At 39.1% G+C, this 13,605-nt stretch overlaps 1 protein-coding gene across 6 annotated transcripts in view; it reads right to left on the bottom strand.

Moving 5' to 3' along the window:
- Positions 1-5,642: 5,642 nt before the first annotated feature.
- Positions 5,643-13,605, bottom strand: part of LOC125001181 (diacylglycerol kinase zeta-like) — a 77,047-nt gene continuing 69,084 nt past the window's right edge. For all 6 annotated transcript variants that reach the window (XM_047577099.1, XM_047577097.1, XM_047577098.1 and 3 more), the window contains one exon: positions 5,643-7,663. In XM_047577099.1, the coding sequence (XP_047433055.1) occupies positions 7,547-7,663 (117 nt within the window). In that variant the 3' untranslated portion in view covers positions 5,643-7,546. The remainder of the gene's footprint in view (positions 7,664-13,605) is intronic.

Here is a 13,605-nt window from a genome sequence, read left to right as displayed (position 1 = left end):
CGTGCCCGACATTGCAGCCAGGTATATCACCTACAGTCTAACTTGTAATTCAAGGACAAATGCCGACTCAGAATGTGAATATCGGATAAAAATAACAGACACTGCGGGGCAGGGCTCGGCCAAGCAGCCATCACCGCGTCACGTGACTCCCCAGCACAACATATTTCTTAATATTAGCTACTACTGCATATGGCATTTTATAGCTAAAATGTTTAAGTTTAGCTGTTTTAACTACTGTAATAATTATTTCAGTTAATGTTTTGCATTGTACTGAGCAACACAGGGGCGGCTATGGCTCAGTAGGTAGAGCGGGTTCTCCATGAACCGAAGGGTTAGCGGTTCGATCCCCCGAGTGTGCTATATGCCGAAGTATCCTTGAGCAAGACACTGAACCCCCTGTTGCTCCCAGTGCAACTGGCGCTGGTGTGTGAATGTGTGTGTGCATGGGTGGATGTGCGCTTTGAGTAGGTAGAAAAGCGCTATATAAGAGCAAGATTTAAAAAACTGGGTATAGGTAGAAATGTAACATTTCCTAACATCAGCCCTAGTACCACAAGTAACTGTTATTCTTCCTCTCTCATGTTCCATACTTACGCGCCCTGTACCTGTCTGTGGAACCAGCTCATCTCTGTGTCTGCTCATCATCACAGGTGGCCCTACCATGTTGGATGCTGCTAATATTAAACTGAACTTCAGTGGTGCCGCTGACTGTGCTGCTGAACATTTCAGTGAATTTACAACATTTAGTGGCTTCACTTTCTAAATGTCGCATTTTTCCCCCTTCTCAGCCCTACCCTTTGCTTTCTGTTATTTACCAGTGTTATCCATATTGTTTCTATGACCACTGGTCAATATGCTTCCAACTTAAAGGTGCACAGCTGCCACACATACTGGAGTGTGAAAAACTAGATTAGCAGGTGGAAAAAAAACAGGTGATGACTGCTTGGTGGGTGGTCGGCCGCCGGCCGTCCTGGAGTACCAGCCGTTCTGTGATTGTCCAGATCACACAGATGGCTAGTCCGCCCCTGGATTAGCCACAAATAACCCAAGTTCACAGTTATCTGAGTGGTTTGAGTGTAAGACTGAGTCTATTGATTGCTGCCTAATTGTTGGGCAAGCTGAGATTCCATGAAGTTACCTTGTGCTGCATAGACGGGAATGGTGAAGAGCGTGAGAGGGCATTTCTGGAAGTTCACCATGGGCCACCAACAGCCACCTTTGCATTGGTTGGCGCAACAAAGTCAAAGCACATGCATGGAGTCTCCAAATGGCAGTATCAGTTCCTGGACTAGAGTTCCTGGAGTTCCTGGAATATGGATGCTAAAAATGGTCTTTTTTTTTTTTTTGTTATCCGAAAACTATGACTTATGCAATTGCGTTAATGACACACACACACACACACATATAGAAATGCCCTCTCACGCTCTTCACCATTCCCAACCTCTCTTAGATGGACAGACACAAGCCATCCCACACTCACTCCCACTTTATTAGGTACACCTTGCTAATAAAAGGTTGGACCCTCTCTTGCCTTCAGAATTGCCATAGTTCTACGTCTATGATGCGAATCTCCCGTTCCACCACATCCCAAAGGTGCTCTATTGGACTGAGATCTGGTGACTGTGTAGGTCATTGGACCACAGTGAACCCATTGTCATGTTCAATAAACCAGTTTGAGATGATATGAGCTTTGTGACATATCCTGCTGGAAGTAGCTGTCAGAAGATGGGTACATTGTGGTCATAAATGGATGGACATGGTCAGCAACAATACCCAAAGAGCCCAAAGTGGTCCACCACAAGCCTGAACCATTGATACAAGGCAGGATATATCCATGCTTTCATATTGTTCACGCCAAATTCTGACCTTGCCATTCCAAACATTGCAGCTGAAATCGAGACTTGTTAGACCAGGCAATGTTTTTCCAATCTTCTATTGTCCAGTTTTGGTGAGCCTATGTGAACTGTAGTCTCAGTTTCCTGCTCTTAGCTGAAAGGAGTGGCACCTGGTGTGGTCTTTTGCTGCTGTAGCCCATCTTCTTCAAGGTTGGACGGTATCCTGCATTCCTTGGCTGTAATGAGCAATTATTTGAGTTAGTGTTGCCTTTTGAACCAGTCTGCCCATTCTCCACTGACCTCTCACAACAACAAGGCATTAAACAAGCAATTGAACAGGTGTACCTAATAAAGTGGCAAGTGAGTATATTTACATATATATGCACCTGTGTCATCATATAGTATTATTTATTGCATGAGTGAATTGAGCTCTTTGCGGAGTTCTTGAGCTGCTAGGTCATCATACAGAGAGTGAGGGTTCTGCTTGTTTTCTGTTTCTGTAATGCCCAGTGGAATAATTTGCCACAGACTGCTCATCTCCCCTCAGGTTTGGTTTAGAAAAGCTTTCTGCCTTCTGGTAAGATGCAGTATGATCGAATACCCTCGTTAATACAGAGAGCACAGAGATAACGTACACCACAATTGACTGCTCTTACTTTACTATGTGTTAAAATGTGTATATGGTTTGGTGAACATATTTCCTGCAATTAGTTATCAGCACTTAGAGTAATACCTCAGCTAGGTGCAGTCCAGTGTAGTATGTCACTGCTCACAGGATTGTTCTTTCAGAGTAGCCAGTGTTGGGAGGAAAAATAATCAATAGAGGCCACTTCTCAGATCTGCTTTTCATTAAAATTACTGACAACAAGAAAAAGTGATCAATACATTTGGATAGAGTGCTTAAATTTTATCCCTAGTGAGTATGTAGTGAAGACAACAGAAGATACACTGTTCTGGATGGAACCAATGGGAAATCGATTGCTTCCTGTCACACAAAGTATGACAATATGCCCTTACAGACCCTGGAAGTGCATTCCGGGACACTGATCACTGATTACTAATTACACTGGAGCTAGTATTACTATGGTATTTATTTAAGTATTAACTAGCTTTAGCTTCCTGTTCAGACAGAAAACAGGCGTTTTTGACTTATCAGAAGAATGATAAAGCCTGAGACAGATTCCAAGGATTAGTCCTTTTCTGTTGAGAAAATGATGATGTTAAAATTCTAATGCATTTGCCTTTTTCCATAATTGATTAATGCAATATTCTGGACTTTCTTTTTCACACGTCAAGAGCCTGAATCACTCCATTGGCTTCCATTAGATGCCATCTTATCTGTCTGAACAGCCAGACAGGTATATCGCCAGCAACAGCATTGTAAAAAAAATAAATAAATAAAAAGGTAATTAACATAAAGTCAGGAGCCATACAGGGAAATCCAAGTGCAAATACTTAAGTAGTGTCATAATACAAAACCACACAGAACAGAGCAGTAGAACATAATACAGCAGTAGAACAAAATAAATGAACTGAAGATTATATAAAGACATACAAAAGAAGCAGTTACTCTGGGATAGTAAATAACACTAAACCGTCCACATGTGCAAAGAAAGTTCTCCAAGTTTTATAAAATTTTGCAAGCGAAACCATTTATTGTACATCTTATATTCTCCACTTTAAAAAAAACGGAGTATATCTTTGATTCAGAAAGTGGGAAGGGGAATTCCACCTCATTAGTATTAGACACCTTGGTAATAAAGTGACAAATGCCACAAAATCTGCTTTGTGTTTTGTAATGGATAAAGTAGGGGGCAAAACTCCAAACAGTAAGTACTGTTGATTCAAATTGAGTTGCGATGTATATTGATATGAAGTTAAAAGCTTGACAACATTTGTCACACGTAGGATCAACATCATCATAAATTTCCCCAAGGGGACAAAAAAAAGAAAGTCTGATTTTTAACAGCATACATAAAAATATGAACCCCCCTCCATTCATCCCACCCTACAACATCCAGTGCATCCCAATCTAAGGAAATAAAATAATTCATTCAACAGGTATGAACAATAAAACAAAGAGAAAAAGAAAGGTAAAGTGGAGGTATCTAGTTTGAAAATAAGGCTTGAGAATAAAAGAGGAGGCTGTGTTTGTGTTTGCTGTGTGACATCACGTGACATTCCTCAGGATCTAGCAATCATGAATTTATGAGTTGTCAGGGAGGGTCAAGGTCGAAGGTTGAGATGAGGACCCAAGTGCAGGACTATAGGATGAGGCAGGCAGGGAATCCAAACAAATGGTCAATAATTAACAAAAGGCACTCCGCAAAGCAGGTAAATCCAAAATCCAAAAATCTAAAGAAATCATCAACATGGCATGAAAACATGGTACAAGACATGGAAACATAGAACACAGAACATGGCACATGGCACATGACACATGACACATGGAACATGGAACAAGGAACAAGGAAACATGGCATAAAGACATTAAAACGACACAACAGGGAAAAAAGGAAAGGCAGGGTAATATATACAGGGATATATATATATATATATATATATATACATAAGAGGGCTCAGGGCTGACAAGACACAATGAGAGGCATGAGGACAATCAACACAGGTAAGACCAATAAACAATCAAGAGACAAGGCGGCACAAGACAGGAAATCCACAACTTAACAAAATAAAACAGGAAACACAACACATGACCTGGATGGACATGACAAAACCACAAGGAGACATGACAGACAGGAAACTAAGAAACTTGGCAAAATAAAACAGGAAATGCAAAACATTATTCACAAAATAAAAGACAGACATAAACCATGACATAAAAGACATTACTGGGTTTCAGGTGGAATAGAAGAGGCCTCTCGATCCGTGTGTATTTGATCTTTACTAGGCTTAAATGAAGCATAAGGTCACTCATCCATAAGGATGCGCTGGCTGATTTGGGGGATTTCCAGTGTAACAAAATAGAGTAAAGTTGTAAATGCTATAATGTCCTTATGTTTATTGATAATCTGCTGGTCAGCTGGCAATATCCCGAAGATGGCAGAGTTGGCGTTAGGTTGCAAATTTATGAATAGTGTCTGTAAGAGAATTCCGAAGATTGCTGACCAGTAATCTGACAGGGAGGAACATGACCAGAACATGTGTGTTAATGTTGCAAAGGCAACATGACATCCGCTACAATTCTCATCCACCTCAGGATAGATTAGCGGAACGCCACAGCCAAGGACACAGCCAAGAACATAAAGTCCAGAAAAAAACTAAATTAAAACAGCACAAAAAGACAAAAACGACCAAAAATTATTTTGACTGGTTCCACGCACAGAAAAAAAACAAGAAGTCAGACAAAAACAAACACTAAGAAAACCCCATAAAAGGTAAACATCACGGGTCTACAGGTAACATGCAGCCACTCTTTCAGGTGCATTTTTTTTAAATAAATAAATAAATAATAATAATTGAACTTGTGATGGGAAGTATGGCTCTTTTCAAAGACCCTCCAAAGGATGGAATCTCAAATGGCTCTTAATTTAGTTACATTGAGAGCCTTCAATTTTAACCTAATTTTGTAAGTATTTTTTCATTCACTATTTTCACAAAAGCATTATTTTAACACAGGGGTCTTCAACATTTTTCAGGCCAAGGATCCCCAAACTGGTGAGAGATTAAGTAGGAACCTACCTTCTATATGTGTTCTATATTAAACTCGGTCAACTGCTATTTATAAATATACATTGTCATAATTTTGCATTCCATATTGAGCTATTCAAATAAGACACAGGTCACAGGTTCAAATATTCATATTTTTTTTTTTTTTTAATTTCCCTCAAAGAGCTGGAAATCCCATCTCTACACAAGACATTGAATGTGATATAACACTTAGTATCTTCTTTTATTTTCTTCATATGATCTCTTAAAGAAATTATACAAAGAACTTAAATCAAATTAACAAAAGCAGAGAAAAACAATTTTACAATGATGATTTAACTAATAAAATGAATAAGCATGAAAGAATAAAAATGACATTGGCAACAGATGTAAAAAAAAAATAGTATATATATATATATCTATATATATAGATATAGATATATATAGATAAGACTTAATTGTCGATGTAAAACTAACCTGAATACATAATACAAGTTCAAAGATGCATCATCACAATCAAAACATAACATTATAAGTAAATTTTATTTCTTTTGGTTTACTAATCAACACACCCAAAATCTACACTACTAAGCTGATTAGAATGTGTTGGACATTATAGTTAAATTTCATACATATTAAGAAGATCCAGTTGGTTGCTCCTTCTTACAATGTAATCTTTGAGAAACTAGACTTCAGTAGCTTCTATCTGGAAAGCGTTCATACATGAGAGACTTTTGTCATTAACCGAGCACTGCCAGGTTTCTCATCATAGTTTAGAGTTTTGAGTATGAGTCTTTCTTTGTTTCACATTTGTTCAGAGAGAACATGAGGATGCTGATTTTTCACCACCCTGTAAACACAATGCAACACCATGCAAAAGTGTTTGGATTAGTCTGTGCATTAAGGTTTCTCTGCTTTTGCACTTATTTCTGTTGATTTTCTCTTTGAATGGTGCACGTTTGTCTCACATGTTCCTCGAAACCATACAACTTTTCAAGCGGATTATGTGGAGACTGAAAGTTGTAGAATCCAAAATATTAAATGCAGTTTACATTCACTGCTGATATTGATCTCACTGCACAAGGTAAAAAATAAATGACTTTTTCTTCAGTAAATGGATGGGTATTTTAAAACCACAACTACTACTCCTGCCGCCAAGAATTTAACAATACCATTTTTAATGGTATTAGTATTTCAGGCACTAGTAAATTACCACCCATTATCACCAACATATAGATGATTATTCTTTCCAGGACATGCTGATTGAAGTCAACAAATTATAGTTTGTATAACAATTTGTATGCATGAGGGGAGATCATCAGAATTAGGGTCTTATCTCATGCACAATGATTATGACGTTTATGTTTAATTAATAAATTATGAACTGGATTTGTCAAAATTGGATTTTGTTGATGTGTCCAACATTAAGTCAAACACTTGAAAGGACACTAGATTAAAGCCATAGAACCTTGTGATTTTAAGTTGTATTAAGCTTTTAATGAATTTAGTTTGCCAAACAACAGTCTGTTCAACAGATCAATGTATCACAATTATGGTCTGATTACCATAAAATTAACTGGCCATTTTATAAACTTTCCTCCACAGTCAGTTTCAAATACCACTACACACAGCTTATGTTATAATAAAGACATTTTTGAATTGTTACATTATAACATTTACATTACAGTATGTACGAAACATCAGTAGTTTATGGTAGATGATCCCTTTCAGTGTCCGTTCCAAATAGAAACAACATAATTTCACCAAAAACATTTTATTACTGAAGTATTCCAAATGAAAAAAATGAATGAACATCTCATAATCTAAGCATTTACAAGTTCAATATAACTTGCCAGCCCTCTGTGTTAAATGTTGAAATCAGATTTGGCATAACTTCACATACAGTCAGCTTTTTAAAAATGTCAGCAATAAACTGGAATATGTGTCTGATCCTCTTGTCGCACCTGCATCAATCAGCTATTGTCAACAGTCAGACGAGGAAGAAGATGGCACTTCATATTCTCTGTATAAAGAGTTCAACCATTTCAGACAGCCGTTTCCTGATCCTCCCTTTGTATCATCTGGTAATGCTGCCTGTTCTCCAAGTAGGCTGTAAGTTCTTCATCATGAGCCTTCTCAGCCCTGTTCTTAGGAGTGTCCCCCTGATAAGACAACAGGAAAGACAGTCGGTCAATTATTTCTCTTATTTCAACTCTTTCATTAACATCTAACAGAAGCCAAAGGTCACATTATCGTTTCATACAGTGCATAGGTGGTGCAGAGCATTGCAATGAAATCAATAGTTATAGCAGTAGTTATGGGAAGTCTGCCTCTTTTTAAAGGTTTGTCTCCTTTGGCTCGGCTCCCTTAGAAGATCCATCTTTTATGGCTCACAAATAGATCTAAAGGGGAGTCATCATTAAGGAGAAGCAACAGCACTTCTAAGTAGGAAATACTTTTTCCCAGAATTCGGCCACACCTGGCCATTCCCAGTACATATATGCACCATATATGCACCAGGAACACCTAATGAACATAGTTCACCTCATAGAATGACGCTTTCTAGATCTAAGGTGAGTACATCCTATAGACAAATTTGTAGCGTATTAGTAGATGGTCTGGATTCTTAGATGTGCTACTGAAATGTTTCAATACTGTGTCCAAGCAAATATCTTCATTTACTGCAGAAAGGTCCCTATGCCAAGCAACTTACACTGGCAGTGACTTTTGAAGGTCAGAAATTAGTTTGTGCAGGTTGGAAACCACTCCCCCAGCTGAGAGTAATAACTTATGAAAAGGATGTGTAAATTATATTCCCTCCCTTATTTTCCCACTGTGGAAATGAGACTTGTTCATCATCAATAAGAAGTGAAAAATATTTGAAAGTTGGTTGTGCCACTGTCTGAGCGTCTGAGCGCACATGCTTGGGATATTGGCAAATATTTCGTCCTGTAGTCTATGAGGAAAGGCTCTCCTCAATCGAGAGTAGGCAGAAGATATGGTATAGAAGAAGCAGCCTCACCAATGTAAAGAAGAACATCATCAATATATAATGAAATCCAATGATGTGTATTTCAAAAAGTAATTGGAGTCACTGATTGTGTGCATTTTCTGGGCTAATGGTTCAGGTTCAAGGGACAGAACAAATAGTGGTGAAAGGCCAGTCTTGAGAGGCTCCCTTAAATAAAGCCCTAATTTGACTGGGGTATTTCCTTCCCAACCTATCAAATGCTTTCTCAGCATCCAATGATAGAGTTGAACAGGGAGAGTCAATGTAACGTGCCACTGTGGTTAATGTTTAGCCGGCGATGTACATGATCAGATGCTAGATGAGTTTCAATAAAACCTGCTTGATCATCATGTATTAATTTGTTAAGATGTATTTCCAATCTGGGCGTAAGTCTCTTGGCATACAATTTGACATCCCCATTCAGGAGGGAGAGAGGTCTGTAATTGAGTCGCACTGAGTCGCATCCTTGTTTGGTTTAAGTAGTAATGTAATTATAGTTGTGTTTGCACTCTCATTGAATGCACCATTGCACCTTCTTCAGGTTTATGAGAAGGGCTGTGTAAAACAATGCCAGTGGCCAACTTCAAATCAACTGCACACGTTGCAGTGGGGATGGATACCCTAGAGTCACCGTCTCACATGCATTCCCCGATAGGTGGTTGATTTAGTAATAGAGCTGCAATAATTGCTGTGACAAGCTATAAAAGACAGTTGTGGCGGGACAACCGGAAAAGAAAAGTTTAAGTACAAGTACCATTATCTTGCACTAGTGGAGGATTTTAAAGACCGTGTTCCCACACAGACATCACCAACAATCCGAGATTAAACAAGACAATACATTTCACGCGACATAATTTGCAGCCCCAGATTGCACACACATCCAAATAAAACCATACAATGAATTCAGTTACATGAACGGGAAAGGATTTAATTCAATCAATGCACAAACTATGTGCGATGCAACTACGTCTCTGTTAAATGCACATCAGTATAAACCTCAAAAAGTTATTCAAACAAGACAGAGGATCATACAGAGATTTTAGGTAAGTCTGCCTGTTAGCTGATCTTTGGAAAGTGGGAAATTTCAGATCGGAAGTGTGTGTGGGAAAACAATCTCAAAATCATTCAACATTTTAAAGTTTATTTATTTAACATTTGGGATGGACATGCATCAATTTGTTGTGGCGACGCGTTTATTTGCAATAAAGTATTTGCGATGTTGGTCAGATGATCCTTTATTTAATTTATGGATTTGGTGGTGTGCTCCAACTCCCCTGGCTCCAGAGCGCAGGCGGAGTTGGCAATCTTTGCCATGTTTTTAGTGAAGGTTCGATTCATGCATTCTTAAAGGGATTGTTGCTTGTATTCAGAACCGTGTCAATTGGAGGCGTTTCTGAATGCAAATGACACGAACCATGCACAAGCATGGTAGTTAAGAACAGGTAGGATTTATCATCACCGTTTGTAGTGTGTATACGTTTGATAAATACAGATTGTTTTTTGTACTTACACACATTTTAAATTTCATTCCTATGGCAGAATTTAGAACCTTTTCTACACACGATAAATGAGGCCCCTTGCATTCTCTCGATGAGTTTGACAAAGTAGTCACCCAGTAGTTCCCAGAGATGCTGAGCACTTGTTGGTCCTTTTGCCTTTATTCTGTGGCCCATCTCATCCCATAGCATCTCAAATGGGTTCAGGTCAGGTGACTGTGGAGGTCAGGACACCTGGCGCAGCAATCCCCTTGGTTCAATTTTGAATAAACTCCCAACAGTCTCACCAGCAAAGCACCCAACACCATCACACCTCTTCTATGCTTCACAGTGGGATCCATGCATGTAGAGAACATCCGTATGCCTTTTCTGCATCGCACAAAGACACGGTAAGTGGAACCAAAGATTTCAAATCTGGAATCATCAGACCAAAGTTTCCAGTATCAGATCAGAAGTAAAGTGGCCTCAGAACATCCCGGAGCCACTGCCATGCTTCGTTGCAGGCAGGGTGCTGGTGTGAATCACAAAATGTCTTTGGCTTATTTGTATAGTTTTGAGCGATGTGGAGTCAGGTCAGGTTTGTGTTTAGTATGCGCCTCAGTGCATAACCTGAAACCTCAGTGCCTGCTGCCACCAAGTCTTGTTGCAGATCTTTTGCAGTCAGTTCAGGGTTTGAACACCGGCCTCCTCAGGAATCTGGGGGCAGCAATTGATGTTGTTTATTTTTTGCCACATCCAGGTGCAGTCATTGTTCCTTCAACTTTAAACCTGTGAACTATGTATCCAATTGTATCTCTGGGAACATTTAATGCCTTTGTTATTTTTTTGTATCCTTCTCCTTGTTGGTGCAAAGTAATGATCTCTTCTCTGATCTTTTTGGACAATTCTCTTGATTTGTTTCTAACAGAAACAAGGTAGGTAGCCTTTTGCATTTTCTGTTCTTTGCATCATTCTGGTACAGGTTGTTCTTAGTAGGGATGCACCTATCTGCCTTTTTCACCACCGATAACGATACTGATATCTGGGGTTTAGTATCGGCCAATATTGATCCGATACCGATACAGACTTGACTTAAAAATTTCTTTCCTATCTTTTTAAAAAACAAATAAACAGATATAAATGTGCTGAATTACTTATTTATTTAATAAATGTTTTAGTACTGCCCCTTGAAACATTCACTTTGCAGATATTGCATGTAGCTGTGGAGTTTGTTGGCTGAGGTAATGTGTAATAGCTCCAGATAGCTGATGGTTTTGTTCGTTCCATTTTCAAAACTGTGGGCTTCCGCATGGCGTGGTGCTTGCGTATGACATCACTCACAATCAGACTGAGTAGATCGGCCGATATGGATCCGCTTATTGTCACCGATACCCGATCTAGAATTTTCTTAATATCGGTACCGATACTGATACAAATATCGGATCAGTGCAACCCTAGGTCTTAGTTTCAGCTGTCTAACAAATACTGCTCCGAAACTGAGCAGACTTTTTGTATGTATGTTTTTTTTTTTTTTTTTTTGATCAAACCTTCCAACATTTGAGGCTGATTAATGGTTTGCACCTTGAGGTGGACCCTTTTTATTTACTCACTATTTACTATTTACTTACTATTGAAGTTTTTCTCTTATGGTAGACTTAGATAATGATACATTTACATCCTGGAGAGTGTTCTTCACTGTGGTGGATGTTGTGATGGGACTTTTCTTCACCATGGAAAGGATCCTTCAATCATTCACCACTGCTGTCTTCCATTTACATCCAGATCCATTTTGAGTTCCTGCGCTAGCCAGTGCACTCATTTTTTCTCGGAATGTACCAAACGGATGGTTTGCCCACTACTAACATGTCCGCTATCTCACTGAGGGATTTCTACTTCTTTTTTTGTTTTCACCCAAAGGATGGTCTGTTGTACTTTCATTGATATCTGTTTTGACAGCAAATTGTGGGCTCACAGCAACAGCTTCTGAATACAAATGCCACATCTGAAATCAACTCCTGACATCTCACCTTTTTAAATGATTAAGGATTATTGATGGTAATGCAGCCCATGAAATAGTCATTGAATCAATTGTCCAATTAAAAAAAGGGTGGTGGTGGTGGTGGTGAAAACCTTCATTCATTCAATTTGGTGGTGAATACCCTCAAATTACAGCTGAGAGTCTGTACTTTGTATCTTGAATGTCTTTTGGTAAACAGTCAAAATTACAAGACTTATGTCACCGTCCAAATATATACGAACCTAACTGTACATACATACAGGAAGAGCACTCTTTACCAACTGCAAAGTAATTTGTGTCTTTCCACCCGCAGCCCTGTTGTCTGTCCCTCTCTCACAGACTCTATCTGCATCCTCCTCCCTCTCTCTGTATCTAGGTCATTCCTGAGTGCAGTCAGTTAATAGCTTTTTCTACACACTTGAAACCTCCATGGAAAACTAAACAAGATTCATATTTGAAACCAACACACACATATTGTATATACAAAAACACCAAGAGACTGCTACAATAGTAGTGTTATTTTTGAGCTGTGATTTTACCAAGCCAATGCTGCAGGGTCCTAAGTGGCTGCTAATTACTCTTTTTGGCTCCAAAAGATTCACGGTACAAAATAATTTTTTATTTGTATAGACCACTAGCAGTATACAGTTTGCTATATATTAAATAAAGAGAAAATCTCCATCCAGATCCAGAGTATCAACTCCTCACAGCATCTACACATGCTGTGAAGAGCTACACTGATCGGGCATAACAATATCATCACCTTCCTAATATTAAATTAAGTTAAATTTTATTTATATAGCACCCTGAAGGTGTGCTGTGGTATCTGGCACCAAGAGGATAGCAGCAGACACTTTAAATCGAGTAATTTGCAATAGAGTAATTTGTCCATCACATCCCAAAGATGTTTGAAGTGTTGACTTGGCTTCTAAATTCCTCAGATCTTAATCCATACAGACTTATTGTGTTCCTCAAACCATACATGCACCATTTTTGCTTTGTGGCAGGGAGCAGTATATGAAATGAGGCCATCAGTAATTACTGTTTCCATGAAGGGGTGTACATGGTCTGTAACGATGCCTAGGTAGGTGGTACACCTCAAAATAATATCCATATGGATGGCAGGACCCAAGGTTTTGCAGTCTTCCCATGGTGCATCCCAGTGGCATGTGCTCAACCAGTAAGCGACAGACAGACAGACAGACAGACAGACAGACAGACACAAACACACACACACACACTGTCATCCACATAAAAGAAAAAGCGATTCATCAAACCAGGCCACTGTCTTCCATTGCTAGTTCTGATGCTCACATGCCCATTGTATATTATATGCAGCTCACTAACAGACTCTGTGAAGAGTTGATCAGTGTTATTCACTTCAGCTGTCGGTGGTCATAATGTTACGCCTAATCGGTGTATATGAAGATGGAGCACTGTAGATGGAAATGAGAAAGCGTCTTACATTCTTGCATTGGTCAAACTGATGCTAGTTTCCTGGGGATACAGACGGTGGCAATATCACTCTCTACTACCTCCAGCAGTTACAAAGAAATGTTGGATTACACACTGTACTTATTCTTCCCCCACTCTTGGTCAGGA

The sequence above is a fragment of the Mugil cephalus genome, chromosome 23 (genome assembly GCF_022458985.1).
Source record: "Mugil cephalus isolate CIBA_MC_2020 chromosome 23, CIBA_Mcephalus_1.1, whole genome shotgun sequence".
Taxonomy (NCBI): domain Eukaryota; kingdom Metazoa; phylum Chordata; class Actinopteri; order Mugiliformes; family Mugilidae; genus Mugil; species Mugil cephalus.
This window is presented reverse-complemented; position numbering and strand designations above follow the sequence as displayed.